The following is a 23,899-nucleotide window of genomic DNA, read 5'->3' as shown; positions in this document are numbered from 1 at the left end:
ACCAGCTGGGACAGAGCAACCTTGCACATCAGCCCGTGAGGACTGTGACTGTAGCTAGGATACTGCCAAAGCATGGATAATTGTGATGAGGCCTGAAAGATAAGTCACGGAACGACGCCAAGCAGATTTCTGAAAAAGATGATCCCTGGTTCCAGCGACTGCCAGAAAACTCTGAGGTCACCAAAGGTCAAGATGCAGGGAGCTTCCCCCCAGAGGGTGAGGGCCTGGAAAGCAAAGGACTGGAGTGGCTTCCCTTGAGGTCACCGGTGCGCCCACCCTGCCCCACCGACCCCACTAACACTTAGCCGCCCCTTCCGTGGCGATGGTGCTTCTGGACGGCAGTTCCCTCCACCCTGAGCTCTAGTCTCCAATGTCTGATTTTTTTTTCTTAAGTGAGAGAATAAATCTCCTAATGGCCAATATTGATGTCAGCGGTAGAGATGAAATATTCAGAGTGGATATTCGCGCTTGTTAGACAAGCAGGGGACAAAGAAATGAGGACATCAGCAGCCCAGGTCCACATAAGGATCATTGCCAGACGGTCACTGCCTTCGTCTTGTACAGGAACCTCTCTAAGTGGCCACGTTCTGTCAGGTAGCCATCCAGGGGTATTCATTAGCCCCCGTGGGCAATGCACAGCATAGGAAGACCCCCAGTCAGTCAGCTGCAGGGAGAATGACGTGGGCGTTTGAAACACAGAGATGACCTCAAAAACTCCAAGAGCATCCACGTTCGTCCTGCCTGGTGCTCCTAAACTCTCCATCACGGCGCTCCCATGTGCCTTCTGTGTCTTCTGGATGCCCGTTGGCAGAAGTGTGGGAGCAGAGGAAAGATCCAGGGGAGAGGTAGAAGGGAAGAGGTGAAGAACCCAGGCAATTCACTGAGAAGGTGGATAGACTCGTGCAGATCATAAACAGCCTTTAGTGAGTTCAGTTGCCCTGTTGGCTGGTCCCATCCTCCTGGCAAAGGAGCTGAGGGCGGGAGGCAGAGCTGCGTGGGGCCCATCCCAGGAGCTTCTGCAGCTCATGTCCCCAGCCTTACCCAGGCCAGGGCCCAGTCATGCTGGCTGGTTGGCCCCGTCCTGTGTGCAAGGCAACATCTGTTCTCCCGAGACTTGAGGTATGTTGACAAGATGGAACCGTAGTCCCCTTCCCCCACTCTTTCAAGATGGGAATGAAAGTCCCTCATTTGAAGCTGGGGGCAAGTGGGTGAGTGGGAGCATCATTTGGGTGTTTCTGGACAGAAAGATGCACATCGCCTCTGACTTTAGAGACAACCAACAAGGATTTGAATCTTGGATCTGCTTTTTGGTAGCTGATTGATGCTGGGCAAGCTGCTTACCCACTCTGAGTCCATTCCATGCCCTCCGCCGGGAAACTGGAATGCCGTCTCCCTCACGGGCCTGTGGCGGGGATTAGGTTAAAAGCGAGAATCTCCACAAAGGTGTATCTGAGAGGAGGAGGCTAGATGTGGATGAGAAGAAAGATTCAACACACCTGTGCCCAGGTCCAGCCGGCGATAGGGCCTCAGTAAACCCAACCAATCTCAGTTCCTTTCTGGTGATTTGAGTTGCCAAGAAACAGCACATTCAACAGCATGGGTGGGGGCATGGATCTCACACACGGGAAACATGGATCATCTTTGTGATGGCATTTCTCTGGCCAGCCCCCAGGTTTGGGGAGGAGGGGCGCTTGCCTGGGAAATGATTCCCAAGGTACATGGTGGTTTTAAAGCCCATCATCGTCCATTCTCCTTAATTGCGTGCTTTGTTGACATCAACAGAATTTCTGCTTATGTCTAGTCAGCAGAAATCGGAAAAACCAGGCCCTTTTTTGGCCTGTGGAAGTTTGATCGGGCCCGTTTGGAGAGAGAGTGCTCATGAGCCAAGGTCTTCTTAGGTGACTGATGGGGAGAAATGAGACACTCAATTATTGTTTGCATATCAGACCTACGCACCTACACGTGTAAGTCTAAGTGAACTTGCCATAGTGAGATGTGAACGATTTAAGATTTTTCCAATCTCTGTCTCTTCTTTAAATAGCTCATGGGCCGTACAGAGAAAGAGCCAAGTTTCCCAGCTCTCTGAAACAGGGTTATTTGAATGGAGTCTCTCCTTATTGATTTTGTTTAAAGGAACCAAATGCAGTCATCCTAGAAGTTGTTTAGGCTGTGCTGAGAATTTTGTTTTTTTCCATTCACCAGATACATAAATTCACCTGTTTTTTTTTTTTTTTTTTTTGATTCCCAAGCTGAATTAATGCATTTAGGTCTCCAAATTTGGGTCTTCTATTATGAACACAAATTAACTGGCCCATTTCTTCCCCCCCCTTTTTTTAAAAAAATCACATACATACATACATAAAGACAAAAGAAGTCTGTTTTGTGACAATGTGACGTCAAACTTGACTTTGGTCAGGCCTCACTTCTGCTGAGCGGACGTTGGAGGGCTCCGTGTGTGCAGAGCAGATCAGCCGTGCTGAGGTGGGACCTCCACGTGGCTGCCTAAATGTCATCATCAGAGGGGTGCAGGGGTCCCCCCTTCACTGCACCTCTCTTGCTTGGAGCTGCAGTGCATTTGGACTGTGCTTTTAAGGCATCCTCTCCCAAAGCTGGCACAGAAATGCCGACAGGTGATGTTACCTCAGTGTTTTTTCATTATCCGCTTAACATGGGCGAACTTGCCAGATGAACAGGAACCCAGCCGAGGGTTAGCGGGATGGGAAATGTTTAGAATTTAATTTGTATTTTTGGTGTGGAGAGATGGAAACGTTCTCAAGGGTAGTGCGGTTGTCTGAAAGGTCTGGAGGAACAAAATAGCTGACAGAAGTACACCCCCAAATAGGTGTGGCGGGGTGTGTGGTGTCAAGAATGCCACCTTCCCCATCCTCAGAGTCGCTAGGTCCACTCTGACCCCAGGCGCCTGGTGAGGTGCCTGGATGAGACTGGATGCATAAGACACCCACCCAACCCCACTGCTGGAGAAGGACAGTGGGTACTCAAGATTTTTTGGATCCCGTCTTTTGGCTTACATGCAGGTCTCGCCAGGGCTGAGCAGCATTGGTGCAGGAGGGGTCACTGAGGCACCTGGCGGGAATACGCATGCCCAATTCCTTATTGCAGCAAGAAACACTAGGCTCCTCCCGTGTGCCAAGCTCTAGCCGAGCAGCTGGAGACAGAGCAATGGCGCCCATCTGAATTCCCAGTTTCCAGACGAAGGAACACGCGGGATTATCTTTTAGGTTATGTTAATGCAACCTGGCATGTGAAAATACCTATGAAGGCTGGACACGTGTCGTGCCTGTAGCCGGAACTCTTCAAGTTCATTGCTTTATTTTCCTGGCAGGGAGCAGCTGAGAGCCGCACAGAGGACCTGAGCCAGGAAATCAGTTTCAGCTTAATCGATACTTGGAGTGTGAGGTGTTGCTAATCGGTGTTGGTTTGGTACATGGTAGAAGTAGCCACCACTCATGATGTAGCAGCCACCTACGGGGTGGATTCCACCATGAGGTGCCAGCTTCCTGCATTCCAGAGGGACCCCAAAAGCTGAAGACCGAGACCTTCTGGAGGGCCGGAGACCACGCTCGGCTCCCACCACGGCGGGGGGAGGGGGGGGGTACTGAAGCACCCGATCACGTTTCAGCCACTGCCGGGTCCTGACGTCACTTTTCTTTTGTGTTTCACTTGTCACCCCGGCTTCTCCTGCTTCTCAAATATGCCTCTCAGTCTGCAAAATTATATCTCTGTCCCCAGCCTGGCTTTGGGTTCTCGTCTGATTTAGAGCTTTTCTGAAATAAACCAGAGCAAGATGTCAGCAGCCGCGACCTGGACCCCTTAGACACACCTGGCGCCAAGCCCTGTTGCCTAGCTGGGCATGAAATGTTCCTTGTGGGGATTTTCCTCCCCTTTCTTAGGTGATGGCTCCGTACGAAGCATGACTTCTGTCACCCTATGTGCTTCAAAACCCCATCTAGAATAAAAGTTGATAATCTAGAACGGTGGTTGGCAACCTCAGGCTCATAAGCCAGGCCACCCAGCTGCCTGTTTTTGTAAAACAGAGTTGTATGGGACGATTGTGTCTGTGGCTGCATTCACACTGCAGCAGAGCCGAGGACACTGAGTGGCCCAAATACTTCAAATAAGCCTCAGGTTCAATGGAGGCTAAAAAATATCCCCCGAACCCTAAAACCATGTCTCCTGTCATTATCCCCTAAACAATACAGAAAAATAACTGTGTATGTACCACCTGAGTTATATTAGCTACTGCCAGCAACCTAGAGATGACTTAAAGTGTACAGGAGACTGTGCCCAGGTTATATGCAAATGAGTACATTATATAAGGGACTTGAGCATCCACAGATTTTGATGTCCTTGGGGGTCCTGGAACCAGTCCCCCATGGTTATGGAGGGATGACTGCATTTACCATCTGGCCACTTTTTGCAGCAAAATCTGCTAGCCTCTAATGTAGAATATCACCGTCCGGTAGAAAAGTTCAAGCCACATAATATGATTTTGTATTCAGTAGTTTCCATATCAAAAACGTCAACAAGAACAGGTGTAATTGATTTTAATATTTTATTTAACTTGAGGTATCCAAATACTATCACTTCAACATTCAATCAATATAAAATTATTAATGAGATGTTTCAAAGACTTTCTTTAAATCCCGAGGCTTTGAAATCAGTGCGTCTGATGTACTTAGGCACATCTGAGCCAGGACCAGCCACCTTGCAAGTGTCTAACCTGCCAGGGGACTGCCATGTTGAGTAGCCTGTGTCTAGAACTCCTGTCCCTGGGGTGTGCTTTTACTGAGACTTTGAAGCAGATGAAAATAAAATAATCTTCATATTGGGGTGTATGAAGATTTTCTTGGGAACAGAATTTGCAGCGAAGGCCCGGAGAGGACCCGGACAGGACCCGGGCGAGGTGTGTCTCTACCTCCTCATGCACAGTGGTATGTGTGACACTCCAAGCCAACTGAAACCAGGCCAGTGGGCGCTGTGCTTATTAATGCGGAAAAGTGTGACGGGTGCATGTTTAGCAATCAGATGTAAAATAATGAAGTGGATTATTATTAACTGCACTTTGCGATGAAATCTCATGAAATCAAATGGCCTTTCGCCAGCATTCTGTTTAAAAGAGGTTTTCATTGGCGTTAGCTGCATCCGCATTAAAGCCATTACGAGGGAGGAAAGGAAAAAAAAAAGGGCAAAGCAGGAGAATTGGGCCTGGGTGAGTTTTTAAAGTACAAATAAAACGAAGGAGGAAGGGGTTGAAATCGTTCTTTGGAACAGAACACGATTTTTGATATTTAATATACCATAGCATGTCCTGGGCTCAGCACTCCCTGTTGTCTCACTAAATAAGCAAACGTCTCCTTGCGCTGAATTTGGCAGGGAAGCATCTGGCCCATTGCTGTGGGATCAAGACGCGCTGGCCGCCCCTGGGCTGCTCTTCTGGGCCAGCCGCCCTCAGCGCCAGGGGCACCGTGAGCGCTGGCTTTGGGCGCAGCTCTGGGGCGCGCTTAAGTGCTTAACGCCGAGCTGTGTGGTCCTGGCCCATCTCGGGGCGCAATGAAGGGACCGCTGCTTAGGCAGGAGCGTTGGGCACATCCCTGTTCCAGCCTGCACTGGCACAGGCCACCGAGAAGCAGTGGGTCTTCCGAGTTGCCACCACGCGATGGGCGGGGCCTGGCAGTGGAGGACAGGGGCCTGGCACCTGGTGGCACCCGGGCTCACGTCTGCGGACCCAGCAGCTGGGCCACGCGCGAGACTCTGCTCTAAGTTGTCGCTTCCTGGTTCGCAGTTTGAGGGCGTGGGCAGGCGCCACCCAGGGCTCGCCTGTCGTATGGTTCTCCTCTTCCAATTATAAGACCCGTTTTCATATTTGTTTTCTCCCTGTAATTTGGCAGCATAAATGAGAACATAAAACAATGCAATCGCTCCCTGTGGGGGACCACAGTTTGGACTGTACCTACTCTACATATTTCTTCCTACAGGTTTCCCATGACTAATCCGAGGAAATGGCCAGCCCTTCGATTCTTCTCTGCCATTTGTAGAAACTGCATTTTCCATGTCACCTTTCAGGACTGTAACTCTCCCTGCTCTTTGAATATTATTCATGTGGTGCAGAATTCGAAAGATAAAGAAGAGAGCACAAGGCCTAGCACCCTCTTGCCCTGTCTCTGGTCACCTTATCCTTGTCCTCGTTTTATGTGAACCATCAGTCCTATGTGTATTCAAGGAATATATTTTTACTCTGTGTGTGAGTGTGTGAGTGTGTGTGTGTGTGTGTGTGTGTGTGTGTGTAAAACTCAATATGGTATTTTTGAATCTGCTTCAAAACAAAAGAAAAAAACTTCAAACCAAAAAACCCTTTAGAGATTATCCCATGGTCTGCATATGAAGATGTTCCTCTTTTCACAGTTGTATACTACTCCAGGAATGGAGTTACTATAACTTTTTTTTTTTTTTTTTGGTACCAGGGATTGAACCCAGAGGTGCGGAACCACCAACCAACGTTCCCAGTCCTGCCCCCTTCATATCTTATTTAGAGACAGGGTTTCCCTGAATTGCTTAGGACCTCCCTCAGTTTCGGAGGTTGGCTTTGAACTTGTGATCCTCCTGCCTCAGCTTTCCCAAATGCTAGGATTACAGGCATGTGCCACTGTGCCCGTCGGATGTACTATAATTTAATCAGCCCCTCTCGATGAAGTTTCCCATCCTCTGCTGTCGAAACAGTGCTGGTGTGAGACAGCTGTGTGTCCATCATTTCACACAGGTTTGAATACATTTGTAGGATACGCTCCTAGAATGGGATTAGCGTCTGTCCTCGGTGATTACTGCCACCAGCCATACCTAAGAGAGCATGCTTCCTGACTCCAGCCAGTAACATGCAACCTGAAGTTTTGAGCTGTGAGTCTGCTAGGTTAGAAACGGTACCCGGGTGTGGTTTCTACTTGCCTTCCTCTTACTTGAGGGAGAATTTATTTATCAATGAGCTACAGCCATTGCTCACTTTCCTGTGGACCATTGGCTATGTTTCTGATTGGCTGTCAGTTGCTTTAAAAGGGACGCACCACCCTCTTTTACAGCACCCTTCCTTGGTCTTCCGTGTCTGTAGAGAGAAAGCCCCCTTCCTGGGGCGGGGACTCCACGCGCCAGGGCCAGGACCTACTTTCTTTCTGTCCTGTCTTCCCGGGTGTATGTGCACCTCCCTGCTGGTCTTCACTGGCCACAGGATCCTCACCTGAAGAACTTCTCTTCGTCCCTCAAGGCCCCACCGAAATGCCACCTCTCCATGAAGCCTGCTCTCGAGCCCCAGGCAGGTCCCTGGGCCCTGGTGCTGTCTCCCCTGGGCTTGGGCATCTGAGCCCTGACCGTGCTCTCCCTTCACCACCGTGATTTCTAGACATCCCTAATGTCACACTTCACGCCTCTGCATGGCTCCGAGCCAGAATTGAAGAAACGAGACTCTATTTCTTCTTTTTTTTTGGAGGAGACCAGAGTGACCTTTTTCATAACATAAAACTTGCCATTTTAGCCACGTCTCAGCGTCTAGTTCGGTAGTCTTAAGTGAATTCACGTTGCTGTGTGACAGCCAGCACGTCCCATCTCCGGCACACTTATGTCATCCCACACCGAAACTCTGACCCCTCTGACACCCGCTGCCCTGGCCCCTGGCAACCCCGTTGTCCCGTGTCTCTGTGAACTGGACTGCGCTTGTGTCTCGTGTGAGCGGATCGCACCACGCTGTTCTGTTGGTCCGGCTCACTTCTCTGTTCCGTTGGTCCGGCGGCTCAGTTCTCTTAGCTCGTCCCCCGGCTTCCTCGGTGTCATAGATGTATCAGAATTTCGTTCCATCCCAGCGCGTGTTCTCCGCCTTTGTGTATCTTGAGTTGCTTTCGGTTACCGTGAAGAATGCTGAGCACACAGCGCTCCCCTCGCGGCCCTGCTTTCATCTCTTTCGGGTCTATACCCAGCAGTACAATCGCTGAATCAGCTCGGGTGCTACTTGTGTCTCTAATTTTCCTTTTTCTCATCACTAGGGATTAAACCCCGGGGGAATTTTACCGCTCAGCTATATTCTCATCCCTTTCTAAAAATTCTTATTTTGAAACAGGGGGTTGCTTCGTTGCTGGTGCTGGCCTTGAGCGTGTGATTCTCCTGCCTCAGGCTTCTGAGTAGCTGAGGTTACAGACGTGCACCTCCTTGCCCGACTAGATATGTCATTTTTTAAAAAGTAACTGCTGTGCTTTTTTCCACAGCGGGTGCACCTACCAGTAGTGCACAGGGCTCCTGATTTCTTCCTCTCCCCACCAACATGCATTATCTTCTATTTTTCTTTCCTCTTCCTCCTCCTCCTCCTTCTGCTCCTGTAGTAGCCCTTCTCATGGGTCTGAAGTGATCCAAAGGGACCTTTGGGCTACTGTGGTTTGGACAGTGAAGTACAAGGCCAGACTTAGAAGAGATCCTGGCACCCCTATTTCAGTACCACGCGCTTCAGACATTGCCTTGACTTCATAGCCAAGCTTCCCGGATGTCTTCTGGAAGAAGTGTCCACAGTGAGAGGCCTGATCATTTAAAGAACAAGCTCGGCAAACACACAGCTAAGACGTTTCCTGGCCCAGGTGGCGTCAGTCATGGCGGGAGACTCAGACACCACAGTTCGTGGCCCTGGCTTCTTGAGTGTGGCTTGGAGCTGTGGGAATCTGTGGGTCGGTCCCTCATGCCGATGTGTCCTGTCTGCACCTCCAGGAGAACTGGGGACAGGCTGGCATCCCTGCCCTCTTGCCTGGCAGGTGCACTTTGAACTCTTGTGCTACCTTTGATCTGGCAACCTTTGACTATAATTTGGAAATGTCTGAAGCCAGGTTGTCTCTTTGTCATTCCAAGGCAGCTTTCGTTGCTAGTGGGTTTGCCACGGATTCACTCTTCCATTGGGAAGCGGGCTTTGGAATGGTTACCACGTAGCTTTGAAAGTCACATTCTGACCAGCAGATGCTGCTGAGCCCCGGAGAGGGTTTAATGTGTGTGTGTGCATGCGTGTGTTGTATTTGCTCCAATCCTTAATGGTGCTTTCGACATCTCTCATGTAGGTTGGTGTTTTGCATCCCAGGAAAATAATGATGTATGCGCGCGTGTTAACACGATCATGTCTGACCTTCTGTATCTCTCTCACGTTGTTTTTTTTTCTCTTCTCCTTTACAGAATTTTGTGCCGTCTCTGGGTAGGCAGACCTCCCTGACGACATCTGTGGTCCCCAAAGCCGAGCAGGGCGCAACTTACAAAGACTTTATTTATTTCACCGTCTTGGAAGGGAACGTGCGCAACGTCTCCGAGGTCTCCGTCGAGTACTTGTGCTCCCAGCCTTGTGTGGTCAGCCTGGAGGCCGTGGTCTCCTCCGAGTTCAGAAGTAGCATCCCTGTGTACAAGAAACGGTGGAAGAACGAGAAGCATCTGCACACCAGCAGGACGCAGAGGGTCCAGGTGAGATTTCCGAGCATCATGGTCTACCGAGACGACTATTTCATCAGGCACTCCATCTCCGTCTCCACGGTGGTACTGAGAGCCTGGATCTCTCACCAACGCGGCGGCGGCGGAGACGCGAGTGTGAAGTGGGAGGAAAACCTGCTGCACGCCGTGGCCAAGAACTACACTCTGCTGAAGACGGTCCCGCCCTTCGAGCGCCCCTTCAAGGACCATCGGGTGTGCCTCGAGTGGAACATGGACTACATCTGGAACCTCTGGGCAAACAAGATCCCACAGTGTCCCCTGGAAGACGGTAGGTCATCGCCTGGCTAGGAACCTTCTCGTGGGGTGGCCCCGGAGAGTCTCACATCAGCCTTCGGGGAGACGCGAAAAATGGAGGGGCACGTCGAGTCTGTGGTTTTGAACTTCAGGGACAAAAGGAGAAAAGTAAAAAAAAAAGTCAGGGTCAAGGGGAAGAGAGGAGGAAAATGAGGAGAGACTAGGACCCGAGGTGGAAGGCAGGGAGGGATAAAGGGGCCGTGGAAGGGAGTCTTTGAGAGGTGTGGCTCTGCCTTCGAAGGAGCACTGATGCTGTGAACCGAGAACTGGGGTGACCTTTCCCCTTCCCTGTCGACCCCTACAAGCCCTGAAGTTTCTGTGATTTTTGAGCAGGACGTTTGCCCAGGAGCACATGAGCCCTCAAGGAGGCTTTGTGTCAGACAGGGAGGCCGCGTCCCAGAAGGGAAACTCCTGCCTGGCTTCCCTCTGACTCTGTGACTGGGGGCCTCTCTGAACCTCAGTGTTCTCATCTGTTCAGTGGGAAAACCATTCCCCAGGAGCAGAGGGGTGAGGATTGACTGAGATGGCATTGCACAGGAGCTGGACATCTCTGGGGTCTGAAGTTCTTCCTGGCTCTGGGATGCTGAGCACCCCAGCTCTTCTCCCTTCCCTGGATCAGGAAGCCAAGGCAGCCTTGCTCCCAGACCCCTGCCCAGGCTTGTACCATTTCCTAAAGTGGCGCCCCAGGACCCCCATGGTGGTACTGCCCAGCACCCCCATTATAAATGCAAATTCCCGGGCTCCATCCTTCATCACTCAGGGGCTGGGCCAATGGGATTTTGATCCCTCTCTTACCCTGGCTGGGTCCCAGATAGGCTTGGCAGTCGAGGAAGCCCATGTCATGGGCGGAAGGCCCCTGCCCAGGATATCGGTCTTCACCGAGCCTGGTTTGGGACAAGGTGACTTAAGGACACGCGCTCTACATTCTTCCTCTAATGATCAACTTCTTGTCACCTCTGGGGCATAATTTCATGAAACAACGGCTATGGTGATTTCTGGGCGCTATGCCAAAGTGGGCATCTAGCGGAAATGTAAAGGACATGTGTGAGCGTGTATTTCCATTGGTCCTGGTCCATTGGCCATCACATCAGCCCACTGGACATTTTAAAAACACTTTATATTAACTATAGTCACAGGAATTTGCAAAAATTTTAGAGAGCCCTGTGCGTCTTCATCCAGCTTTGCCCTTCAGTACCGTCTTCAATAAGTATAGCAAATGTCAAAACCAGGGAGCCAATGTGATCTAATAGTGTCCACCAGACTACCAACTTGAATTCAATTCCGCCAGTGCTCGTGCGCGTGTGTGTGCGTGTGTGTGTGTGTGTGTGTGTGTGTGTGTGTGTATTTCTACACGATCTTATGTTACATTATGGCTTATTCTGTCTTTGTGTGGTGCTTTAGGTACTGAGACACCTAGGAGGAGGCAGATTCCCCTTCTGCGTGTGTGTGCAAGTGCGGCAGATAGGATGGGGTGGGTGATTACATGTCTGCGATATGTTGAGCTGCATGGGATTGCATGACCAGTGTGCATCCCTGCTCCGGGCAGCACCGCGTGCCTTCCACAGGGACCCCTAATTTGTTGAGCAGAGAGAGGCACAAGACACGCACAGGCACCGTTTTGCTTTTTGTCGGGGCTTAATGATTCCATTTCATGTTTGGCAAATCACATATTTCTCATTGAAGAATGATTGAATTGCGAGTTGGAAGTTTTCAAATGAAATCATTTACTAAGTTCTCAGGGCACCTGAACAGGCCCTTAAAATGTGCAATGTCTTTCCTTTGTGGCTCCTTCCCGCATTTGCAAGGCTCCAGAAGGGCATGGCGGGGTTTCTCTCCCCAACTCGGCAGAGCTTTATTTTTGGAGTGAAAACCCATTGAATAAAATTATAACGCAATGGAAAACCTTTCCTAAGAGCTAAAAAGCATTGGAAACGGGATGGGGGACTCCATGCACCCCCCAAACCAGCTCTGTCGCTAAGCTGTGATTTGTTTTCCAAGAAAAGAGAGCGTTTCCTCCTGCTCTCTTTAAAAGCCTGGGCCATCTCTTGGAAAGTGTGAGCTACTTTTGTTCTGGACACGGGCTGTGGGACAGCAGGGGCCTGGCCTCTGGCTTGTTCTTAGCAGGGGCTTCTTTATGCCACTCTCCGTGGATAGAGTCAAGTGACAATGTGAGACAGCAGAACTGAGCCTCGGGGCATCTGTTGTGTCTGTTACCCACTGCAGGACCCACTGCCAAGGAGCCTGGGGAGTGGGCTCTGTGTCCAGTGCCTTGTGTCCTAGGATGGTCCTGTCTCTGAATTGAATCACTTCCTGGACTTTCAGTTTCTGGGAAAAAGTCTGCGTGCCCTCTGCCACCGGCCTGGAGTGTTGTCCTGAGGCGAGGGCTATGTGTGGTCAGACCCACCCCGGGGCCGGTCATCTCCTAGGCCAGGATCTGGCCAGGCTGTTGGTCTGGGTTTTGATGGAGCAGAGTTTTATCCGGCCTGCCCAGTAAATCTGACCCTGATCAGGAGCCAGCAGCTTTTCAGATGTGGGTGCAAAGGCCCAGCCAGGTGCCCTTTGGTGTCCCTGTCCCTGCCTGCAGGCATGCGGGCCATAGGTGGTTAGCAGGCCACACCTGGGGCTCCACTATGGTTGTGTGTTTCCTTGAGGAAGGGATGGACGTTATCTGCTGTCCAATGAGCCACATGAGCTCCTGACTCATGCATAAACACACAGACAAAAAACCAGCCACGCAGGCTGGTGACTCAGACCCGGACTTCTCTTTGTGCCACACCCTAAGGTGAGAATCCGTCAGTGTCATTGGCTCCAGCCTCAGCCTATGTATGTCACAGGTCCAACATGTCCAGTCACTCGTCACCATCTATACTGCTGTGGCCCTGGTTTGTCACCACCCTGATGGACGCTGGCCACCGCCTGCCTGCGAGGGGCCTCTTGGCTCTGCCCTGGCCTGGCAGCAGCAGCCTGCTCGCAGTTAGCATTACCCAGCATCCCTCCCTCTGGCCTGTCCCTGCCCGCTGCCAGCTCCCTCTCCTGCTGGGCTCCCCTGCACACCTGTTCCAGCCACACCCGCCCGCTCACTTCTCTGACCAAGTCCGCCCCCACCTTGGGACGTTGGGGTTACCGTTTCCTCTGTTGAAAACGCTCTTCTCCCAGGTGGCTGTGTGGCTTGCTGCCCTGCCCCACTCAGACCTCTGCCCCAATGCCATCTTCCCTGACCGCCTGGTGGCCGCTCCCTCATGACCCGCCCTTAGTTCCCCTCACAGCCCTTCACTCCTGCACCTGGGAATTCAGTAGACTTAGTTGCTGATTTGCTGCTGACCGTCTCCCGCTCTAGAGCAAAAGCTCCACCAGGTCAGGGTCTTTGCTTGCTCGGTGCCTGGTGCGGCGCCTGTACACAGTGGGCATCCCACAGCCATCCACCGAATGAGCGGTGCCGCCAGGACGTGGGTCTCGTGCTTAGCTGTGAACCTCACATGGCGATGGCAGGCTGAGACCCTTACGTGGCTGTGTGGCCCCTGGAAGTGCGAGGAGGTGGGCACCACGGCTGCCCAGGTGGAACCCTGGTGGGCGATGCAGGTTAAGGCTGCGGGCCCCATTCATGCACTCTTACCTGGGTCCCAACCCACCTGCAACCCAGGTAAGCCCCAGCGAGCCCCAGGAAAGGGAGTCCGCGGCTTCCCTGCTGTGCCTTTGCCAAAGTGTCCTGAAATGTCCCGGCCAACCCAGACCCCAGAGCCAACCTCCCGCCACTGCCCCTTCCACGTCTAATGGGCAAAATCATGCTCCTATTGCAGTCCAACTCACATTTCCACCTGTCCCCACCCCTGCCCTGAAAATAGAATGATATATATATAAATTTCCACCCTCAGAAATTAACCTTTGGACTCCCTCTATGGGTGGCTGTCACATAATATCACATCGTTCAATTCAGTGAAAAAAAGATTGAGCAGCTACTATGTTCCCGTTTCTTCTCTGAAATCCAGAGGCTCAAGGATGGAGACGCAGTCCCTCTCTTTAAGGTCTGGTGTGGGAGGTGAGCAGCTCCCACAGTCATGGCCTCCGTCTGAGATGAGAGCTCATTAGGTGCCAGCCTTGGTGCGCTGCGGTGCTCTGTGTATCTAACTGCATCTTCCCGATACTCTACTGTCATATTTACAGAGGAGGAAACTGACTCAGAGACGTAAAATAACTTGTCTAAGGTCACACAGCTATTAATGAGAGAGGTGATATTTAAACCTGGAGAATTTGATTCCCAAACCCCACCTGTAACCATTAAGGTTTGCTGCTGCATGAGAGCAGGGAGCTATCTATTTGTAATGTTTTCAGCTACTAAGCACAGAAAAAAGTTAATGAGATAGCCCTTTGCTAAGCTTCCTCGTGGAAAAGGTGATAGCTGAAGAGAGACTTGAAGGATGAGCAGAATTTTCTTTTTTCTTTTTTAGATGTTGATGAACCTTTATTTTACTTATTTATTTTAATGTGGTGCTGAGAATTTGAACCCAGGGCCTCACACATGCTAGGCAAGTGCTCCACCACTGAGCCACAGCCCAGCCCCCCAGAATTTTCTTTTTTTAAAATTTTTTAGTTGTTCTTTTTGATGTTACATGGCAATAGAGTGCATTTGGACATATCATACATACGTGGGATATAACTTCCATTCTTGTGGTTGTACCCGAGGTGGAGTTTCACTGGCTGTGCATTCATATATGAACACAGGACACAGGAAAGTCATGTCCAGTTCATTCTATGGTCTTCTATTCCCACACTACTCTCTTGCCTTCATTCCCTTTTGTCTAATCCAGGGAACTTCTATTCCCCCACCCCCACCCCCGCTGCCGTTATTGTGTGTCAGCATCCACGCATCAGAGAGAACATTCGGCCTTTGGTTTTTGGGGATTGGCTTATTTCCCTCAGCAGGATAGTCTCCAGTTCGTCCATTGACTGGCAAATGCCATAATTTCATTCTTCTTTTTGGCTGAGCAATATTCCACTGTGCATATAGAAATCACATTTTGTTTATCCATTCATCTGTTTTGGGGCACTTGGGTTGGTTCCATAGCTTAGTTATTGTGAATTGAGCTGCTGTCAACACTGATGTGGCCACGTCACTGTAGTAGGCTGATTTTGAGTCCTTTGGGTCTATGCCCAGGAGTGGGATAGCTGGGTCAAGTTTTCTGAGGAATCTCCATCCTGCTTTCCAGAGTGGTTGCACCAATTGGCAGTCCCACCAGCAGTGGATGAGTGAACTTTCACCCTCATCCTCACCAATGTGATGAACAGGATTTTCAGTCAGAAAGGAACGTGGGGGACTCCCAGGCAGAGGTGAGAGTAGGAGGACACAGAGGGGTCGCGGCCCCGGAGGTTTTATCACATGCATCCCTTGACGTGTGTGAGGGCAGATAGGTTTCATCTTGGGGGCCGACTTGGATTGATGGGGGTAGCTGCCTGGAGTGTAGTGTTGAGAGGGATTCTGGGGCTGAGTGTGTGTTTGTGAGCTAGAGGGCCAGGTCAGTTAATTACTAGCGTCATCACAGGGTGGAAACGGGGAGCAGTACAGGCTTGGTCTGTATGTGTACTTGGAGGTGTAATTCGGGGAAATCAGAATTGAGGTTAGGAGCACATTTCGAATGTTCTTAAGCACCACGCCAATGGCTATTAAATACTCTGCCCTGGTGTCCACCTTTATGAGTATTTCCCTGACCTTGCCTCTTAGTTAAGAATCTCTTGGTGAACATGTCGCTTTCCTTCTTTTCGATCCTCTTTTCCTTTCACTAAAAATTATTCCCGTCTTCAGTTTCAAGAGACTGAAAGCGTGATTTCTTATAACAAAACTCCATGACAATGAAATGATTGAAAGTCCTATCAAATGTTGGAGCCAGGTTTGACTTGCATATGTGGGAAGAAAATTAAAAAGAAAAAAAAAACAGTTTGTGCAGCAGGACTGTTCAACCCAATGATGTGATGATACTTTTTCTAATTATAAGCTATATATTTGGTACTTTAAAAAAAAAAAAAGAAATACCACAGACCTAGTTCTTTTTTTTTTTCCAGTTAATCATGGTATTCTGAGTTTTTCAGTAATAACACTAATTACTGCCTAGCATCTGCATTGCCCTTTACAATTTTCAAAACCCTCTTCCCGTGCACATTGTTGCGCTGACTTTTCACCCTAGTCCCCTGGGAAAGACGGTATTACTGTCCATCTTCTGGTCTATGAAGGGGGAGATGGGACTCAAGGAGTTTATTTAACTAGGGCCTAAACTTCTTGATGCTTTCGACTTTGCTATGCCGCCTCTCTGAAATATGCTAATACCGTCCTAACCCAGGTTCTAAATTAGCAGGAATACTTTTTTTAAAGTTGAATTTTTATCGATGTGAATCATCCTCTTCCTTCACCCACTGGACGTTGTCTCTGCAGCTGACGGGGCTGAGCCCAGGGAAGGGCTGAGCCCAGGGAAGGGCTGAGCCTAGGGTAGGGAGGCCCCAGAATCGGTCGGTGCCTTCTGCCTGCCCGGGAGCGAACGTTCAGGGCTTTTGTCCTGTTCTTTCTGAGCCCGAAAGTAATACATGTTACCAGGTAAAAAAATTTAAATCGTGTTAAAGGTTTAGAGGGAAGAGGATGTTCCACCCCCATCCCCCAGTCTCCTGGTGCTTTTCCCAGAAGCAAACTCAGTACAACAGCTTCTTGTCTCCTTCCAGAAATATTCTCTGCACATAGAAGCAGTAAGTTTAGCCCCTGTCTTCATGCATAAGAGAGGATCCGGAACCTGTGCCGGGCACTCAGAGGGTTTTCTGCACGTGTCGCACGGCCCGTGCTTTTCAGCAGATGCTCAGCATGCACAATTTACTTACCCACCTTCTGTTGATGGTCCTGCAGGTCATTTTGAATCCTCTGCTTTCAACAGCCAAGCTTTTACAGCACATCTTCGTGCCTGTATCTTTGTGCATGGATCTAAGCAGGTTTGGGGATAGATGACTAGAAGTGGAATTTATTTCATTTTCAAAGACTCCTGCTAATGAATATTCCACAGACTTCCAAAGTAACCACTTCACGGCCCAGGATCCTCTTTGGGTGAAGTTCTGACTTAAATCATTTCTGTTTAAAAAAAATATATATAGCTTTTTTATCCTTAGTCTTTGGCCTTAAGGAAAACAAAACACCTGCCCGGCCCAGCCTGTGTGTGTCCTGTGTTTGGAAAGTGTTATTGAGTTACTGTGCTCGGGCTTTACTTCTTGGCTGAAAAATCATACTGTCTTTTCCCCCAGGCCCCTCACAGTCATTTTTAGTCTCAGTGATTGCTGGCAGAGGGGCTCGTCTCACTTCTCAGATTGCGGGCTGAGGAGTCAGCGGGGCCCTTGCAGTGTAGATGTCCTGGGACGGGCTTCGCTCCATGGAAACAGGACCTTCCCCCCACTGCACCAGGGAGTAGGCTGCCTGATCCCCCAGACACACCCTCTCCAGCGGTGGGATTCAAAGCATTTACCAGCCAGTAAGGAGAGGGGCCCAGTCTGCCTCCTGGCGCTGGCCCCAGGGCTGCTGCAGGGGCACTGGAGGGCCCACTGAGCTGGCTCTCACCTGAAGGTGGGTCCTTGGGAGCTGAGGACAGTAGTGCTTACTGAAGCAGAGGGAAATGTCTCAGTGCAGCCAGGCAGCACACGGGGAGGGCCAGGCGAGCTGGACGTCAGCCACACTTCTCGGGGTGCAACTTCTCTGGCAGTGTGGTTAATAAAAAGACCACTGGTCTGTCTTGGGGAGACCAGGTGTGAGCCCCAGCCAGGCCTCTTGTTACCAATGCAGAATAAGACTCGGACACTGTTCTCATCTCCAAATGAAGGGCTTTGTACCATAGAACACCCAGGGTCTTCACCTGCTCCAAAATCTGAGGAACTAAGACAAAAACAGTCATGGGGAAGAGTTCAAAACGCGTTGTTTTCCTGGCATTTTATTTTTACATTTATGTCTTAACAACTCCCCCTACCCCTAACTGACCTCCTCATGCAAGAAAAGTCAAAAACCTGGATTTGGGAGAAGGATTTGAAAGGAGAGGGACTGTTACGTGCCTTAGGCAGCATGGTGAATACGATGGAATTATGGGAAGTGTTGAGGGAAAGGGAAACCAGCTTGAATCCTGATCAGGTCATGGTTAGGTTCATTCATCCATCCACCAAATATTTATGGAGTCCCTATCAAATGCTGAGCACTGTTCTGGACTATGGGAATGAAACAGTGAACAAAGTAAGGTCCCTGCTCTCACAGAATACACTAAAGGAAAAAATTTTTAAAAAGCAAGCTATTAAATCTTTTTCTTTAAGTTTTCCAACCTATGCATTCTTTAATGGTGATGGCACTGGTGCTGATACTCCCTGTTCTGCTGCCATGCAGACATCGCTAATCAATCACAGATAGTCTCTGATTTATGATCGTTCCATTTAGGAGCTTTTGACTCTACAACAATGGAAAAGCATACCCTCACAACCATTCTATACAGTATTCAGTAAGTCACATGAGATATTCAACACTTTATTACAAAATGGGCTTTGTGTTAGATAATTTTGCCCTACTGTAGGCTAATATAAGTGTTCTGAGCCTTACTTAGTCCAGGCTAACCTACTTAGGGTAGGGTAGGTGTAGGAACTGCATTTTTTGCCGTTGATATTTACTGACATCCTAAGTTAAAGAGCATCTGTTTGGCCCTCCCAGCAGCTGCAGTCAGTGATTAGACAATAAGTCTATATGTTTTCCTGGGCCAAAGGAATTCTGAAGTCCTTCCTGCTCCCCAATTCATCCTGGTTCCTTGCTTCTGATCATAGTGGAAGACAGTATTAAACTGAGGGAGAACTAGAGCAGAGCTCCCGTTGCAGAACCATTGAAGGTACAGACTTTACAAGAAAATGACCTTTACTTTGGTTTTGCTGGGTACAAGCAGCATGTGTTTTTATAAAATTATCTCAGGTCTCTGAGATGTTCCCTTCTATAATTTTGTCCTTTGTCTCGAGTGCGTTAAAGGACCCCTCAGGCTGGGATCCGTGGATGAGGGAAGGGCTCGCCAGTATTTGCTTCTAACTCCTTACACTTTGGAAACCTGCTCCACCAAGTTTATTTTTACTAGTGTGAGTCTTGGAAGAATTGAGCCTCACTTGCTTGGATAAATGTTCCTACAAGGTACTAGAGAACAGCAGTCACCGGCAGAAGCCTTCTCTTCTGCTCCACTTGAAAGAGTGGAGAACAAACCAAGGCTGAGCTCCTGTCGACCTCTTTGGTGAATTTTTTTTCCCTCAGATTTCAAAGACATCTTTGCAATATTTCCATTTCTAATCCCTCATAACAGAGCAGCCAGTTCAATGTTACCGAATTGAGCTCAGGTTTAAAACAAGAAAATTAAAAGGCTTCACTGTTTCTGTTGGAACTAGGTCCATCATTTTGGGTTTCCAAATGTGTCTCTAGGTAGATTTATGGACATTTGGGGGAAATTGGCTCATTTCATCGTATTACATTTGTACACAAGGGGCGGAGAGTCCAAATGCTGCTCTTAAGATTTCCAAATTATATTAAACCCAAAGTACCTCTCTACTTAGTGGAATTCTGTATTTCCTTTTGGGCAAAGAGGAGTGCTTGAAGGTCCAGCACTCCAGACTGAGGCCTCCAAAATTTGTGGCAATGTTGATATTTGATGATTCTCAAAGAAGCTATTCTCTTCTCTCCCCATGAAACCCAGGAGCATAGATTGTGTCCATCATCTAATCAGGGGTGTTTCAACTAAGGAGCGTTTTAGAAAGAGAAAAGCATCCTTCTTCCTAGGTTGAGTTAAGGGAATTCTCTTTTCTTTGGTGGGGGATGTATGGAAAACAGGAAATTTATACTTAGCCTCTTTAAAGCAGTAGATATTAAATATAGAACTGAAACTCATTTTCCCCTTCAAGATGTGTTATGGACATCCCTATTTTCTAGAACTACAGAGAAGAAGTCTCCCACGTTTGTGAAATAAATTTTTTTTTTCACACCCAGTTTTACGGGGAGTGGTTGGTGATTTTTGTGTAGGGTAATGTGTTGCGTGTATGCGGAAAGCCAAAGACAAAATAAACAAAGCAACAACAAAAAAAGTGCAGTTTAAAGAACAGGAATTCTGAAACCAAATTGCTTGAGTGGAATCCCAACTTCACCTCTTATTCTTTAACCTTTTCTAGGGCTCAGTCGGTGGTTTGTTGAATGGGGACAGTAAAAGGACCCACCTCATAGTTAGTTGTGAGACTCAGTGAGATCATCCCACACCATGCTCAGTGCATTGCATGACCTTCTCTAACAGTTGCCATATGGCAACTGACTGTGCCTCCATTTGCCCATCCGTAGACTGGGCATAAGAATGAGGATTTAGTGCATGAAAGCCTGCTTCAGTGTCTGCACCATCGTGAGCACTATGGAATCTTTCTCATTGTAACACAAAAACGATTTCAAAATGCTTTCCCCGGCATGAAGAGGGCAGTGTGTAAAAGGGTTAAGAGCATAGAGTCCTGAGTTCGGAACCTGCCATTTGGCTCTACCACTTCTGAACTTTGCAAACTTAGCCTTGGGCGTCCCATCTGCAGAGTGGACATTGATGGAACCAGCTCGGCAGGGTTGTGATTGAAGACTGAGGGAGACAGTCTCGGTCAGGTGCCCAGCACGGTGCTGGGCAGGTATCCAGTGATCATAGGCATTTGCTCATAGTTGCAGGAATCGCATTTAAATGTTGGTTGGAGCCGGGCGGAGGGCGCCAGGAGGAGGGTGGCTTGGGTCGGATGGCTTTGCCGGAGATAATCGGAAACGACTGTTTTGCTGTTTGCAGATGTGGTGGCCCTCCTTGGCTATCTCTATGCCTCCAGTGGAGAAAACACGGGCATCGTGAAGAAGCTCCCGAGGTTCCAGAACCGAGAGCTGGAGGCCGCCCGACACCAGCGGATGGACTACCCCGTGTAAGGGAGGGCGGCCCAGGGGCTGGCCTGGTGATGGGTTTTTATCTGCAGAGCAGGGCAGGCTCTGGGAAGGGCTCCTTAGATTCACAGATGTTGGGATCTACAGGGTTTAGACAAGTTTGTGGACCTGAAAACAGGCTCTTGGTGTTTATATACAGATCCAGGAATGGCGGGAGTAAGCTGAAAGTGTTGGACCCAAGGCCTTGGGAGGTTTCAGCTGCAGCCATCCAAGGCCACGCAGATGCAGCCGGGCTTGGCCTATTCTTTCTTGGAGGGTTGGGAGAGCTGCTTGCAGTCTCCCAGTTTCCGTATCCTCCATCGATTTCAGCAAAATCCACACATATGTATTTTTTCCTTTTGCTGAATTGGAGATGCTGAAAACGGTTCCTGGTTCTCCCCAGATCAGATGGATTTAGCAGAGTGATTTAATTCTTCCCGTGCTGCTGGCTGTAGAGAGATCTTGAGTCGCTTTACCAAGCATGTGCTCTTGCTAAGCTTCCTTGTAATAACTTGTCTTCATGAGCTTGCTAGCTGGGTGGGTCAGGAGGGAGCTTCGTGACACCATCTGTTTGCATATCATGCCACTGGTTTTGAGGCCAGATTATAAAGCCCAGAATATTCTAAAGGACTTCTTTGGATATGGATAAGAACCTGAGGCTGCTGCCACTCTAACTCACACTGTGAATTGGTTAGGGGGGTAAGTGGAGAGAACCTGATGTATTTGTGTGACCTTGAGTCGGTTTCCCGGGTGAAATGTGGTTATTCCCAGCTCCTTCGTTTGGAACTACTGGCCTCCAGTGCAATGCATGGCATAGACAGGTGTCTAGCGAATTTTTTCTGAATGATTGACGGATCACACATTTAGCTGAATGTGCCCTAGTTAAGTTGGCTACTGTTATATCATCCTCACTCCACAAATCACAGATGCACAAAATTTGTACAATATTTTCTCACCTAAGTAGCCTCAGTCCAGAAATAGAATAATTAGATTAGTTGTTTCATATTGGTCAGCCAGAACCGGGTCTCGGAGCAGCCTAATGTGGTCATTAAGGTAGTCTGTATGTGTCCCAGTTACCCTGTGGTGATGCCATTTACAGATTAGTATGTTTTTCTACCTTGGGGCTTTTATCTTTGAAAGAAGCAAAATTGCTCAAAAAGCCCTAATTATGTTTTTTTTCTTTTAATCATAGGTATTAGAATAGCTTCTTATCAAATCACCTGTTATTAAAATCCATATTTTTGTCCCACATCTGACTTTATAAGCTGTCATCAGGAATTCAAGTGGCAGGCATGTCAGATTCTCCTCTAAGAGGCAGCGAGGCTGGTTTTGGTGCAAGGAGGACTGTCTGTGGTTTTTTACAATGAGGCTTAACTCCCGACTCCGCAGTTACTATAACTACCTCCTTTGTCTCAAAACTCAGGCTTTGCGAGCTGATCTCCCATGATGAACACTAAAGCAAATCCATCCCTTCGTTGGAAAGAAAGCAATTTACTTGGTCATTGTTAACTATAATTACCTGTTCTTGGATGATATCAATCTGCACAATTTTTTTTCTCTCCTCACTCCTTTAGGTTTACTGTTTCAATGTGGCTTTATTTACTCCATTACTGCAAGGCCAATCTCTGTGGGATTCTGTATTTTGTTGATTCTAATGAGATGTACGGCACACCTTCTGTGTTTCTTACTGAAGACGGTAAGTATAAAGCAGAACCTTTAAAGTGATATCGTCATTTTCTGACGTTCTGTCTACTGGCAGATATATCTGTCTAGAATGAGGATGATATTGTCCAAGTGGTTGCTCCACAAGTGTGAGATGTGCTTGTTCCCCGACCAGGCGATAGCAATTGTATGGGCCTTGTCGGGATGCCATTTACTTAAATATGTAATTCTGTTCTTTCTACAAAAACGAGTTGATTATTTGGGGGTAGACTCGGTAAAGAGGAGTTACTAAAAATGGGTGGGGGAAATAAGATAGCTAGAAACAGTTGAGAAAATAGGTTGAAATCTGGATGGGTGTTGGGCTCAGATAGTTTTTACAAGTGTCTTATTTTATTTTCATTTGGAAGAAACAGATACCGGGCACTGTTTATAAAAGAAAGGCCACAGGGAACCAAATGCGAACTTTAAACTTCTTTTTCCTAGAAGCTTAAAGCAAATGTCTCATTTATTTAAAAAAAAAAAAAAAGCGTTTTGGTTTTGCTTCATTTTTGTTTAAAGAAAAAAAAGGAGGGGGATTTATTTTTAGCTTCTTAGGAATGTTGTTGAAAAAGGTACATCTTTGTCATTCACTCCTAGGTGTTTTTTTGGATCATTTTCATGAGTTTTGATTTTTCCTCTTAGGTCATTTGCATATTCAAATGCATCTTGTCAAAGGAGAAGACCTTGCTGTAAAAACTAAATTCACCCTACCTCTGAGGGAGTGGTTTCGACTGGATATCTCTTTTAATGGAGGCCAGGTATGAGGGAAGAGGCTCCACCGTGAATCCCATCAGCATTTTCACTCCAAGTCAAGCGTTAGTATAATGCCAGACAGCAACAAAATCTGTAAGCAAATTTGTACGAAATGATAGACTCTTTGCAACTATGCACTTGCTAAATCAAACTTTTATAGATGCAAGTTTAAATCATAAGAATCTCATCCCATTTAATTAACTTTTAAAGTGCTTTCTTTCGACTATATTGTGAATGAGTAAATAATATAGCCAGCTCTACAGCCACAATTATCTGAGCAATTCCGTCCTTTTCCCCCAGGGAGATGGGCTTTGTGGAGATAAATGTTAAAACAGCATCGGCCATGTTCAGGCTGAGTTATCGGATCTACAACTTTTTTTTTTTTTTTTCGAAAAAGGAAATTTATTGGCTGGTTCAGCTAAGATCTGGTTTGACTGTTCTTGGCAGTTGAAACAATTGCTTATGTTTGGCATTAAACACACTCATAATAACCAACAAACATAAGTGATAATTCTGGTGGGATGGAGGGTCTTTATGTACTCTGCACATAAAACATTGCACATAACCATTCCACCCTTTCATAATACAGCTTTTATGGATTATGGCAAATCTGTTATAATTGAAGACAATTCCACTGCTCCATACACAAGATGCCGGGTGTTACCTTTTTCTGGTTACTTGATTTTC

General features: G+C 48.2%; 1 protein-coding gene across 5 annotated transcripts in view; it reads left to right on the top strand.

Moving 5' to 3' along the window:
- Positions 1 to 23,899, top strand: part of Sel1l3 (SEL1L family member 3) — a 97,944-nt gene that overhangs the window by 3,442 nt on the left and 70,603 nt on the right. For all 5 annotated transcript variants that reach the window (XM_078021157.1, XM_078021160.1, XM_078021159.1 and 2 more), the window contains exons 2-5: positions 9,208 to 9,781; positions 20,634 to 20,760; positions 22,333 to 22,454; positions 23,102 to 23,217. In XM_078021157.1, the coding sequence (XP_077877283.1) occupies positions 9,208 to 9,781; positions 20,634 to 20,760; positions 22,333 to 22,454; positions 23,102 to 23,217 (939 nt within the window). The remainder of the gene's footprint in view (positions 1 to 9,207; positions 9,782 to 20,633; positions 20,761 to 22,332; positions 22,455 to 23,101; positions 23,218 to 23,899) is intronic.

Source organism: Ictidomys tridecemlineatus, chromosome 9 (genome assembly GCF_052094955.1).
Source record: "Ictidomys tridecemlineatus isolate mIctTri1 chromosome 9, mIctTri1.hap1, whole genome shotgun sequence".
NCBI lineage: Eukaryota > Metazoa > Chordata > Mammalia > Rodentia > Sciuridae > Ictidomys > Ictidomys tridecemlineatus.
This window is presented reverse-complemented; position numbering and strand designations above follow the sequence as displayed.